Here is a 14,032-nt window from a genome sequence, read left to right as displayed (position 1 = left end):
AGGGGATTCCCCGTTAAATGTTTAGCTTTGAAGTTGTGTGTAGTATTCAATGAACACTGTTTACATATTTCCTAAATAGTGGTCGGCCATCGTCACTCAGTTGTGTAATACTCTTAATTTGCAATTTCTTGATCCGCAAAACGGTTTATATAAAGAATTCACAAGTTTGGCTAGAACTGTTTCTAAATTTCCTAATTTGGTTAAAGAATCTAACATGCAAGCAATTGAGTCCGAATATCGGGAGGTGAAATTAGACAGAACAGTATCCAAACTGTTAGAATCTGGAGGAAGTTCTAATCCCAAACCTATGAGTTTGAACACAGAAATGTTTTGGGGTCACATTTCAAAAATGACGAAGGCTGATAGAACTAAGTAGTATCCGCACTTGGTTGATTTTGCAAAGGCCATGATGATTTTGCCTATGTCTAATACAGCTTGTGAGCGCCTATTTTCTCAAATAAGCAACATAAAAAAAACTTGCGGAACAAATTTAAAAATGAACATATTGCAGCTATTCTACATGTCAAACAGGCAGTTAAAGAACAAAGTAGATGCGTCAATTTTACGCCATCAAAAAATATGGTAAAGGCAGCACAAAGCCCGACAGTTCCATATAAAACATGGGCGCCACAGAAATTTTGAAGTTATAATTTGTTAATAAATATTTGAAATTGCCTTTTTTTATTCTTTTAAATCCTCGTAAAAATGATGACCTTATCTATTAGCAGAATTTTGGAATTATTTATAGAAACTAAGCAGATTTTAGCAGAATTTATACGAGTAACTGGCATAATGTTCGATTTAAATCTGGTCACACTGAAACACAATTTTATGACATTAATGTAGTGGTTAGTGGAAGTTTGTAAAATGTTTTGCGACGCCGTTAGCTTGTGAAAGAATTAAATAAAAAAAATGGCACAGCAAGAAATATCTTGTGGTTATGAATACATAATAACTGCTGATTTACAAACATGTCTCACAGAAGCACTTCAATGCAGTTATTCATTTATAGTTTCGCCCATTATTCACCCACGTTTTCGTAGGCAATCCACAAATGCCGGTAAAAATGGTGGTTTTACGCGGTCAGATATGGTTCTATCACCTCAAGATTGGACTAGCAGGATAGTAGCTAAGCTATCTCCGTACATTAACGTTGATTCACCTTCAGCGACTGTTAGGCAGCGTCACGAGGATTATTTGAATGAGGAACTATCATACTGTAGGGGACTTGGTGTGCCTGCAATCATGATATCAATACACGGGAGAGAGAGCAACAATTTAGCCAGAATTCTCCAAACTTATTATGAAACGAGGTAAGTCTGAGAAAATGACAATAACATCAATATGCAATGCAGTTGCAATACACGTTGACTGACACGGTAGGTAGCGCAGTGGTTAGCTTTCTTGTCTGCTAGGCTGAGGGCTGTCGACCCGGTTCGCACTTCAGCAAACATTCGTGTGATAAAGTATTTCTTTTATGCCATAAATAACACTATAACCCTATTGCTTATTTAAATCCAGCAATTTATAAATATAAACATTTCAGCCACCATCCGTCTCTAATATGGGCATGTGTACCTATGCTATGTAGTAGAACATATAGAGAATGCACTGAAGATGATGAAGAAGAGAAAGCTTGGAATGAGCCCTGGTACTGGTGGTCCAAATTCCATGAGCGCCTTGATTGGGATAAACGTGTTGGTGTTGTTTTGGAGTTGTCTGCAGATCTTCCATCACAGGAAGTAGTAAAGAGATGGCTTGGTGAACCAGTAAAAGCGATTATCGTACCAACATCAATATTTCATAATAACAAAAAAGGGTGAGTTTTAAATGAAATAAATATTTTGTTTTTATTGAGTATTAGAGTTTATGAATTAGATACAATAAAAGCTGTATTTGTCAGAGATTTTCCAGATGGTTTTCTTGAAAGTGATTGTAATTCTATATTTATTATTATTATTATTTCAAGATATCCTGTTTTGTCTCGGGCTCACCAACAACTTGTAGTTAGCATGGTAGAACATGAAGCACAGGTTATAGTTAGTGGTGCTCGAAGATCCAACATTGAATTCTTCGTACAGTATCTACACCGGGTGTGGAGAAGAAGGCCAAATCCAGCAAATGATCCTATGCTCAGCTATGCAAGAGGGTAAATATACTTACACTGATAATTTTTGTTGACATCTTCAGCCAAAACTGTAAAAGATGAAAATTTTTGCCTAAAAAAAAAATGCAGTCATTAGAATTTTATGCTGAATTTTCTAATTTAGCTGTAAAGCATTTAGCTAATTTTTTTGCAGCCTTGACAAAACAAATAATTAGACTTGCGCAAAACATCACTTCCCAATGTAATGTGATATGACATCACTTCTACAGACAGGTGATATTACTCGAAAACATTACACATCACTCTTAACATTACTCGGTGCGTTCAACAGATACTGTAACGAATACATTGTATCTATACACCCGAATCATTACCTAAGTGATGTGTTCATACTTTGTATTGTAATACACTGTAATTACTTGACAGAGATTGACTTACATAATAATATAATAATTTTATTTTTTACTTAATATAATTTATTGCGGGATGAACGGATTTCATATGGCGACTTAGACTGCAAATTGAGCTCGACGATAATGTTAATATACGAGAGCAGTAGATGCATTGTTTCGGCGCGGTCTCCTCAAAATGCATCCAAAGAGGACTGTACCTTAATTTAGATGCCATTCTTTCTTTCACTTATTAAACACGCATTAAAACAAATAATAAAACTATCTTCAAACAAGTGCTTAAGTAATTCAAACACAAAAATTAATATGAAATATTACTAAACAATTACGAGCGACTAGCGATTTTACAAAAGTGGCGAATAAAAAATTAAGTAACTACTTGCGGGGAACTACCGGCTGGCCGCATGAAAAATATAAACACAAATACCTATATTAAAATTCAGACGTACCATAGGTATAAAAATGTACCTAGCGGCCAGGGCATACGGTTCAAATCACTAGGAATAATTCCGTGTCGCTTGCTCATTTATTTTGCGTAGATCGGTCTGTCTCGCTCGCTCGGTTCCGTTCGTGTATCAAGCAACATTACACGAGAAAGAAAGAAACATGTTGGGTGATAGCTTTGCTAGAAGTAATAGTGTTCTGTGGGTGATAGTGTGATGTTTGTTTCCTTCGCGTAATGTGTGATGTTGGATTACATCGTAGAGTAATATTACCGGAGTAATATCACTCGCATTACTTACACATGTCTACAAATAATCTTTTTAATATACATTTCCAAAATCAGAGCAGAAGCAGAATACATGCTATAAAGTGGTTGCAAACAAATATTCCCATTCTGATTTACACATTTAAAGTGCTCACAAGAGTTATTTCCGGATATTTATATTAATAACATGCTTGAAGGCTACATTCTGTCAGAAGGGGCAGTAATTTTATCATTTTTTTGTGACCTTTGTAAGAATGAGGTAATCATTACTAATCATTCTTGGTGAAAATATATTGTGAAATTGGGCATGCCCCACTGAATAAAGAGTTGTTCGTGGCACTCTCTGATCTATAAACTACAATTTCGATTGTTGTCTGTTTTCTTCTTCAATATTTCATGTAAAACAGTAATTGATTAAGTAATTGTATTCATTTTAGCTGCTGTATTCAATGTTACCTGGGGTCATCTTGTTTACCACTAAAGGATTCTATCTGTTAATTCGGATTATAAACGGTGGTTGTATGAAATTTCATCCAAAACTGTTGAAATCATTTTGCAGGATTGACTAACAAATATAGAAACTTTCATAAAAGATTAGTTAAGGTATGTTAATGTTGTTTTCTAGTAAAACATAAAAATATATTTTTAGATGGGAAGACTACCTACAAACACCACTGCAGCCCCTAGCAGATAATTTAGATACACACACATATAATGTATTTGAAAAGGATCCAGTTAAATATAATCAATATCAAAAAGCTATTGCACAGGCGTTGATTGATGTACAGAAGGACCGGGCTGTGAAACAGATTGCTGAATATGTAAATATATTTTAAAAATAGTACACAATAATATGTTTAATTATTGCTAACATGTTGAATATGGGAATACAAGCTTTCAGCTCATTTAGTATTAAGCCAAGAAACACTACAATATGAACACCTACTAATGAGAAGAGGTCGAAGTTTAAATTGTTTTATGTAAAGTCTGCCTCTATGATATCAACTGAAACATAAGACTCCTTAGCAGTAAAAATAGACATGATTGATATATGCTTATCATACACCGTACCACCAGTAATATTTTGGTCTCTACTGTCAGACTACTCGAAAGATGGCATAGTTGCATCATTTGATATAATAATACAACCAGCATATTACCTATTTCGTCATGGATACTTCGATGTTTACAAAATCTTCTCATGGCTTGTAATGATTACGAAATTCTCATTGCCAAACAAAAGGTGAGACTCAGTCTATTAAAATGTTGATACGTACGTCCTTTTCAGTCCAAGAGTCTGAAGAGATCTTCGAAAGCCATATATAGCTATAAGTCCATTTTCATTTGTACTCATATTGGTTACCTCAATAATTAATATTTTATAAATGTACTAAATTGGATACAGTGTTTTCTTTGGTTGTACAAAAAAATATACTGTTACGTGGTAATTTTTATTTAATTATTATCTTAATATGAAATATCAGAGATTGGACTATGTTTTTATTATATTGCAGCTGGAGTCTGTGTCCATTAACGGCAGTAATCCCTTGTGTCAGGTGGGCCAGACTAAATAAATTTTTCAAATTAAAGCCCCAACAATGTTTTACTCATGTAATTTCCAATTTGTAACGCCCTATTTGATTCTAATTAAATTATCAGTACTTGATTTTCATAATACAGTAGGCGCGCGAGTTCATGTCCATCTTAAGGAATGCGATAATGCTGTGACCTAGTTAATTATGGTAATGTCGATAATACCTACAGTTTTGTTAACAGCTGTTAATTTGGTTTAATGTAACTTAAAGTAATTTTGCAAGTTATGAAATAAAATAAATGTGATAAGTAATTACTTATTTATTTCTAATAGAGAAAAATATATTTTTTATTCCAATTGAATTACTTATAAAATGAAAAGACAACCGACAGATCAGAGTCAGAATCAGTATATTTTTTCAGTAGGTTTTTTCTACCTGAACTTGTTGGAAGCGAAGTAGTCATGGTTTATTCACAATGAAATAACACAATAGCGTTAGCGTAAATTTTCGATATCGCAGACAAATGCGGGGAGGTGGGTGAAGGCGGCGCGAGCTGTCCCCCGCGCGTCGCCTCTGGCCCCGATGGACTTGAACTCGCGCGCATACTATACTTAGTTGATAGCACTTTAAAAAAATCTCAATAGTTTCAGAGCAAAGCGAGCTGTAATGTAGCATCTATCAACCAATGTTCAAAAAATGAATTATGCGACAACAATACGAAAGAGTTGATTAGAGATGATCCTATAACTGTAATGGTACTTGGTGCGGGCCGGGGACCCCTAGTGAGAGCCACATTCAATGCTTCCGATATAACAAATACCAAAGTTAAGGTTTGTATGTTTATTTATATGGAATGCTCTATTTCACTTTTATTGCATCGATAGGTGAACGACCTCTTGACGTACCTGGTGTTGGGTGGGTAATGCGAGTCTAAAGATACCACAGGGTGATTGCGTCTGTCGACCTTGAGTGGTTAGATTGAAGCTTCAATTGTATTGTATAAAGGCCGTCCCACCCGTCATTGCTTCGCGGCATAAATAAAGAGGGCGATACCACCTATCTGTGCCATCTTAGATACGATACGCCCTGCCACTTTAAATTATCACATATTTGTAAACTATTTACTGGTGGTAGGACCTCATGTAAGTCTGCGCGGGTAGGTACCACCACCCTGCCTATTTCTGCCGTGATGCAGTAATGCATTTCGGTTTGAAGGGTGGGGCAGCCGTTGTCACTATACTAAGACCTTAGAATATCTCAAGGTGGGTGGCGCATTTATGTTGTAGATGTTTATGGGCTCCAGTAAACACTTAACACTAGGCTGTGAGCTCGTCCACCCATCTAAGCAATAAAAAAATAAAAATAAAATATTAGTCGATGTTTTCTTTCCGCCGTGGAAGTTGTTCGGGAACACGTGTTGAGTATGTACATTATTAGGAAAATTACGTATCGAGGGGCGAAAGGCTATTTGGTTTAAGCGACATTTATCTTTGTAATTAAAGGTGCGTTTTATTTGGTATTTGCATTAACAGTTCGACGTTTTTAATTAAACTTATTCCATTAAGTTTACTCCATTCAAATAGGTGAAGAAGGTTTTTTGTTATGATATGATTTTTTTTTATTGCATAGATGGGTGGACGAGCTCACAGCCCACCTGGTGTTAAGTGGTTACTGGAGCCCATAGACATCCACAACGTAAATGCGCCACCCACCTTGAGATATAAGTTCTAAGGTCTCAAGTATAGTTACAACGGCTGCCCCACCCTTCAAACCGAAACACATTACTGCTTCACGGCAGAAATAGGCAGGGTGGTGGTATCCACCCGCGCGGACTCACAAGAGGTCCTACCACCAGTAATTACGCAAATTATAATTTTGCGAGTTTCATTTTTATTACACGATGTTATTCCTTCACCGTGGAAGTCAATCGTGAACATTTGTTGAGTACGTATTTCATTAGAAAAATTGGTACCCGCCTGCGGGATTCGAACACCGGTGCATCGCTTCAACACGAATGCACCGGACGTCTTATCCGTTAGGCCACGACGACTACATATTTATTTGCAAAAATGTCGCTTAAACCAAATAACCTTCCATCCCTCGATATTATCATTTGACTAGCGACCCGCCTTCGCTTCGCTTCGGAAACTGTAGTTTATTATTGATTTCTCGACTATTTAATGAATCTTGTTATACATATAAACCTTCCTCTTCAATCACTCTATCTATTAAAAAAAACCGCATCAAAATCCGTTGCGTAGTTTTAAAGATTTAAGCACACATAGGGACAGAGAAAGCGACTTTGTTTTATAGTATGTAGTGATGGTTTTTTTTATTCAATCAAATGAAGCCTTAAAAAAAATTTTTTTTTTTTTTGAATACTTTTAGGTAATTGCCGTTGAGAAGAATCCATGTGCTGTAGTAGTGTTAGCTGCACAGGTACGAGAAGTCTGGCGTAATCGTGATGTGGTTGTTATACCTGGGGATATGAGGCAAATAAACTTGTCACCCAAAGCTGATATTATAGTTTCTGAATTGTTAGGTAAATACTTTTCATATATCACTTAATATATTATCCAACAATAACTTGATTACCCCTTTTTTTTATAATAAATAAAGTATAATAAAATAAATAGATAAACAACTTGATGGTATTTTTTTTTCTGGATCTTGAACATTAATTTATTGGGTTATTATAGAAAATTACTTGCTATTCATGTGGAAGGTGAATGTGAACTTGATTAATGGTTTGACTGAATGGGATGCTTTTAACTTTAACTTGACTCTTACAGGTTCTTGGGGAGATAATGAGCTTTCGCCTGAATGCTTGGATGGAGCATCGAATCTTTTAAAACCCGGCGGAATATCGATTCCAAGCTCATATCGATCGTATGTTGCACCCATAACGTCTCCCAGGTTATGGGCTGCCGCGAAAATAGCAACTTCAGGAATTCCCCAACAAAAAGATAAGAACCTCGAAACATTATGGGTTGTTTACATGCAGAATAAACATGATATTGCAGAAACAAAGGTATATTATATGTTGTGTATCTTTCATTATTAGACACGTGTCAATCATGTTGCGACTGATACGGCTAGATATTAATTTATTTCAATTGTGGACGTTCAATTGTGGAAGCCACCCAAGTGTCCCTTATTGTATGTTGGGGTATAATGTCCAAAATCTTCCCCAGAGTGCCAAACTTGTTCTAATTTTGATTAAATTAAATGATACACGTGCCAGTCCGTAAATAACGAAAAAAACAAACACATAAGGGTGCCTGTCCACCGGAGCGGAGCGGAGAAACGGGAGGAATATTAACCAATTAGATTGCACAAAATCATTTTGCAATCCTATGATTTTGACTATATCCTATTACGCTGAAATAGCCTCTAAAAGCTATCAGCTTAGGTAGGAAAAATAAATAAAAAGTATGTATATACATAATTTAACTTGCTTACAACCGTTGAAATCAAACAATCTTAGTAAAATGTTTTAGGTAGAAAACATGCCAAGTCAATCAGGTAAGTTTCTATTCAAATGTTTAAATGGTTAGCGCCTACGCCTATATTCATGATTTTATTTCAAATTCTTAATCAGTAGTTCAAAGATCATATAACAAATAATAAAGAACTTTAATATTGTATAACATTTCTAGCTCGTCTTCACGTTTAACCATCCATCCAAAGCCGTAAAGGATGAAGAGGGATGTGATAAATCAGATTACAGAGGATTACCACTAACCAACAATAGGCGTCAGGCCACCCTTACTTGGGATGTTCAGCAAGACAACATTATGCATGGCTTTGGAGGGTATTTTGATTGTACCCTTTATGGTAATGAAATGATCAGCATTGTTCCTGGTACACATAGCCCAGGAATGATCTCCTGGTTTCCAGTCTTTATTCCAATTAAGGTATACATTTTTATTCAATAATTCAAATAGAAAATGTTATTAGAAATGTGTTTAATAAGGTTTTAATTTATTTCAGACACCAATGCGAGTACAAAAGGGTGATAAAATAACAGCAACGTTCTGGAGGTGTGTTGACTCGCGTCGTGTATGGTACGAATGGGTAGTTGAAGTGGGTAACCGATCAACACCACTGCACAATGCTAACGGTCGTAGTTCGGAAATGTTGCTTTAAATAGGGCCAGTGCACTGTAACAAACAATCTATTGCGCAATAAAATAATGTAATCTTAATCGACCATCTATTGTTTTCATTTATAATTATTTATATATTTAAGTTGTAGACACGTAGAGATCGTATCGTCGTCTGATGTGAGTCTCACAGTGACAGCCTAAGAGTATGTGAATGGTGGGGTGTAGAATATGGATGTCCCGGGTTTGACAATCCAAATATCTGACTTCGAAGCCCAGTAACATAGATTACTGGGTGGTAGCACGTCTTGTGAGTCCGCACGTGTTGGTACCACCACCTTTTTTTTTTTTTTTTTTTTTTTATGATTGAAGGATTACTGGTGGCCCGGAGGCCTTTCCAGTTTCACCAGGACAGGTGGACGAGCAAAGGCTCAGCCAGGAGGGGTGGGATTTGCTAACAGCTACCCGAGCGCCTCCGAATGAGATCTAACAACTCAAGAGTAGCTGCTTCGCGAATGAATCTACTACCGGATCGGAATCGCGACCCGCTGAGAAGATCCGGCGAGAAACTCAGCGAGCTGATTCATGGGTTAGGTTGCACGGCGAACTCTTTGTCGAGTTCGACGAGTACGGTTACCGAGGTCCCTAAGCCTGCTCCTAGAGCTGAAGGCGTCTAGAGCAAAGGTTATTGGATCTGATGGATCCGTAAGGACGTGTCTAGGGCGTCGACGGTGACTGGCTCCTGCATGATCAGGATTCGGGGAGTAGTCAGCGGCGGCTACGATAAGGCGATTATCATGACGCATAGCCTTATCGAAGTACCGTTCCGACGCTGACTTCATGTATTTCTGTATAGATTCGAGGCCCAGGTCGTCGTGTAGGTCAACGTTCCTCACGAACCACGAAGCTCCGACGGCTAACCTGCAAAAGCGGGATTGTAGAGATTGAAGGGTGTCTATGTGTGTGCGGGCCGCGTGAGCGAACACCACACTCGCGTAAGTCATGACGGGCCTTATGCAAGTTTTGTAAAGTGTCACCTTGTTCCGAAGGGACATTTTACTCCGCTTACAGATCATGGGGTAGAGTCTACCGAGAATGAACGCGGCACGGTCACGGACTGATTTTATATGCGGGCGGAATGTCATCGATGCATCCAGGGTAACGCCCAGGTACTTGACCTTCCTGGCCCAGGGTATGGATTGACTAAAGAGAGTAATCGGGGGTGTGAGATTCCTCCTCCTAATACGGGAGGAAATCCGTGTGGAGCTTCCCCTCTGAAATAGCACCGCAGTACTTTTCACTGGGTTGATGTCTATGCGCCATTTTCGGAACCACTGTCCTAGGGCTAGGGCTGCGCTCTGAAGCTTCTTCGCGATTAGGGACTTGTTTCTACTGGAATAGTAAACAGTCGTGTCGTCGGCGAATAAAGCTGAATGGGTCGGGGGCGACCGGGGAATATCGTTAACGAATAAGCTAAATAGGAGGGGTGAGAGGACAGAGCCTTGCGGGACTCCAGCTGTGAGAGGTCGTGGGGAGGAGCGGGCTCCCTCGACTCGATATCGAAAAGAGCGGTTCGACAAGAAGTCCCGTATGATGAGCACGAGACTATCCGGCACACCCATGTTGAATAGTTTGAAAATCAAACCGTTGTGCCAGACTTTGTCGAACGCTTTTGCGACGTCGAAGAAGAGAGCTCCCGTGTATAACGGTTTTGGTCGATTAAGCCCCACAAGAATGTGCTCCGTGAGGCGGTGCACCTGTTGAACGCATGAGTGATTTGTACGGAATCCGAACTGTTCATCGATGAGAATGCCCTTGGATGAGACGAAGTCTCTGAGGCGTTTGTAGAGCAGACGCTCAATACAGTTTGCCTAGAGACATGAGGAGGCTGATCGGGCGGTAGCTCGTCGGATGATTTTTTGGTTTACCGGGTTTATGTATGCCGATAACGTCCGCGTCTTTCCACACCGCGGGAAAGATACAGTTCGCCATAGCGGCATTGAAAATAGATGCCAACATCACGATGAGTTGGACGGGTAGAAGTTTAATAACGCGGTTGGATATACCGTCGGAACCGGGAGCCTTGCGAGGACGTAGGTCTTTGATCAAGTCTTTAACTTCCATCGGGGTGACGGGTGGTAACGCATCCGAGGGTGGCAAGGAGGCCCTGCGTTCTACCTCACTGTCTACTAATTCTACATGAACAGGGTCCACGGATTGAGTGCTGGGCGTACACTGGGTTTGCAATGTATCGGCCAGCAGCTCTGCTTTTTCGTCATCATCGAACGCCGCGAGTCGGCCTGAGGGGCCTACGAGGGGGGGCATAGTTACTACCGTATCCGATTTGAGAGTACGAGCTAAGCGGTAGTAAGACCTTTGGGAGGGCGCGAGTCCTTCTAAGAAATCAGACCATCTGGCATCTCGGACTTCGGCGATGCGAGACTTTACGTCGCGTTGTAGGGCACGCATTCGAATACGATTTTCCGCGGTAGGATACCTGTCGTAGGCGCGTATTGAGGCGTTCTTAGCTCTTAGGAGCTCCCTAATATCGTAGGACAATTTGAAGCGGTGAAGGAAGTCCTCCGCTACAACTTGTTTCGATGACCTATCTAATGTCGAGGTGATGTGTGACGTTAAGATGTCTATGGCTTCAGCGGTATCCTGAGGAGACGGGGTAGAGTCCGAGCTAAACGGGAGCGATGGTGGATCAGATTCAGCCAGGCTGACGCCCAGCGTGTGCCAATCCACCACAGTCCTCGTGACGGGAACGGAATCGGGAGCGCGACCGAGCTTCATAACGACGGGACGGTGGTCTGAATCTAACTCTGAAACTACTTCGATCGAGTGTAAGCGCAGAGTTACGTTTTTTAATAACGCTATGTCGAGTATATCCGGGCGATGCGCGATATTTAGCGGGTAGTGAGTCGGGGTTAGCGGAGCGACGATATCGAAGGCGAGATCATCAACTAACGCGTCAAGCCGCCTGCCATTCGGGGTTGTGGTGTGTGAGTTCCACCTGATGTGTTTACAATTTAGGTCGCCCGCCAGAATGACAGAGCTTCCCATGCCGAGCAGCACCTCGATATCACTGCTTAGAACGATCTTATCCGGTGGAAGATAAACGGACGCGATAACGATCGGCGCGTGTCCCGTCAGTGAGATTCGGCACACTGATGCTTCGATATTAGCGAGCGCGGGAAGATCGAGCGGGACCACCCCGACTATTTCAGCCGTGAAGTAGTAATGTGTTTCGTTTTGAAGGGTGGGGCAGCCGTTGTAACTATACTGAGACCTTAGAACTTATATCTCAAGTGGGTGGCGCATTTACGTTGTAGATGTCTATGGGCTCCAGTAACCACTTAACACCAGGTGGGCTGTGAGCTCGTCTAACCAGCTAAGCAATAAAATAAAAAGGTTCAAAGTAAAATTGCAGTAAAAATTGTACTTGCAAATATGGTGTTACGGAGGTATTAAATTGTGGCAATTCCTTTACATGATGAATGGTATTTATTAAAAAGCACGTGTAAGCAGCCCTTCAAGCTGAAACGTGTCACTGCCTCAATTTTTGCGAGTTTTATTTTTATTACTCGATGTTGTGTCTTCAACGTCGAAGTCATTTGTGAACATTTGATACGTACGTATTACATTAGAAAAATTGGTACCTGTCTGCGGGATTCCAACACAGGTACCGCGCTCGATATGAAGCACGGGGCGCCTAATCCCGCACGCCACGACATTAAAAATTTTAAATTTTAAAACTAATAAACTATGGATACGCTCTGTCATTGACGACAATTTCTTTAGAGTGTGGGTAGATACCGTCTTGTCACTAGGAATACACGTATCAGATTCTGGCGACAAAGCAACGCAAAGCTGTCGTCACCCAAAAAAAATACTTGCAAGTATGAAAGTATATCGTCTTTTCGCATTAAAAGTGTATAATTTCCAAAAATATTCGAAATTGAGTTAATATGCGGAACCTTTGGTATCACCAGTATTTTTCTCATAAATACTGTCAAAAGAGCCTAGTTTAGTTTTCGTTTTTTTTTTTTTAGTTTACCTATATTTTGACTACTATTAATAAAATTAATACATAATGTTATCTTACTTTAAAAGACAGATAATGTAACTGGTAAATCTAAAGAAAAAATTTTCAAAGGTGATTAATATTGAAAATATCACACTCCTATAAAATTAGTAAGATTTGAGATTATACAGTTTTAATGCGTGAAAACGATATGTGCTGAAGTCGGAGGCTTAAAAAACATGAACACTCACATGAAAAAACTGCATAGAAAAATAATTCATATTTTATTAGGAATAAAAAACACAATCAGATTTGAGAATTAAAAAAAAAACTTTGAACTTCAAATCTTTTTGAACTTCAAAGTAATTTTTATTTATACGATTTTGCTCCTTATTCGTCATAAAATACGGTTTGAATTCCTATGCAAGTACTTTCAAATTTGGACCGCAGCGCAGCGTCCCAAATAGTACGTACGCGTACGGAGCTCGGCGCGTTGACGCACTTGACGCGCAGGGAGTGGGTTGCCGAACCCGAGTATTTCCCATAGATTATACACTTAATATATTTGAGTATTTCCGATGAAATCCGAATGCATGAACCGAAAATTTAATGCACATGCCATCTGATCGGGTCGGGAATTTGTCAATCAAATAAGCTAACTTATCTGAAATTATATTAGGAACATAACTGCGTAAACATGCATTTATAAAATATTAATACTTAAAAATCTTTGATACAACAAATACTTTCAAGTATTTTTAAAACCTGCTTTGAATTGACCCTGGTATTTTTCCGTACTCGTACTTAGAAGCCCTGGTATTCAATTTTGCAAGTATGTCTCATCGCTAATAGTGAATATATTACAAGTTAATTTTATATAAGTTTATTTTTTATTTTATTGCTTAGATGTGTGGACGAGCTCACAGCCCACCTGTTGTTAAGTGGTTACTGGAGCCCATAGACATCTACAACGTAAATGCGCCACACACCTTGAGATATAGTTCTAAGGTCTCAGTATAGTCACAACGGCTGCCCCACCCTTCAAACCGAAACGCATTACTGCTTCACGGCAGAAATAGGCGGGGCGGTGGTACCTACCCGTGCGGACTCACAAGAGGTCCTACCACCAGTAAACAGAT

At 39.3% G+C, this 14,032-nt stretch overlaps 1 protein-coding gene and 1 long non-coding RNA gene across 5 annotated transcripts; one reads left to right on the top strand and one right to left on the bottom strand.

Moving 5' to 3' along the window:
* The first annotated feature begins 764 nt into the window (after nt 1-764).
* Nucleotides 765-8,973, top strand: LOC101742218 (protein arginine N-methyltransferase 5). Of its 4 annotated transcripts, none has more exons than XM_012692539.3 (10): nt 790-1,313; nt 1,547-1,819; nt 1,970-2,149; nt 3,876-4,047; nt 4,741-4,782; nt 5,412-5,591; nt 7,150-7,303; nt 7,554-7,792; nt 8,421-8,678; nt 8,755-8,973. In XM_012692539.3, exons 1-10 carry the CDS (start codon nt 913-915, stop codon nt 8,908-8,910), a joined length of 2,055 nt encoding a protein of 684 aa, XP_012547993.1. In that variant the 5' UTR covers nt 790-912; the 3' UTR covers nt 8,911-8,973. The 4 variants fall into 4 exon arrangements, with proteins under 4 accessions (XP_004928553.1, XP_012547993.1, XP_012547992.1 ...); XM_012692538.3 differs by having other exon boundaries at nt 5,406-5,591; XM_004928496.3 differs by lacking the exon at nt 4,741-4,782 and having other exon boundaries at nt 765-1,313; nt 5,406-5,591.
* Nucleotides 1,825-3,108, bottom strand: LOC134200183 (uncharacterized). The gene is made up of 2 exons (XR_009974993.1): nt 2,546-3,108; nt 1,825-2,219 (listed from the first exon to the last, which is right to left on the bottom strand). It is a non-coding gene; the product is annotated as an uncharacterized LOC134200183 (long non-coding RNA).
* Nucleotides 8,974-14,032: the final 5,059 nt, after the last annotated feature.

Source organism: Bombyx mori, chromosome 15, assembly GCF_030269925.1.
Source record: "Bombyx mori chromosome 15, ASM3026992v2".
In the NCBI taxonomy this organism is placed as follows: domain Eukaryota; kingdom Metazoa; phylum Arthropoda; class Insecta; order Lepidoptera; family Bombycidae; genus Bombyx; species Bombyx mori.
The sequence above is the reverse complement of the archived record's forward strand: the minus strand, read 5'-3'. Positions and strand labels throughout refer to the sequence as shown.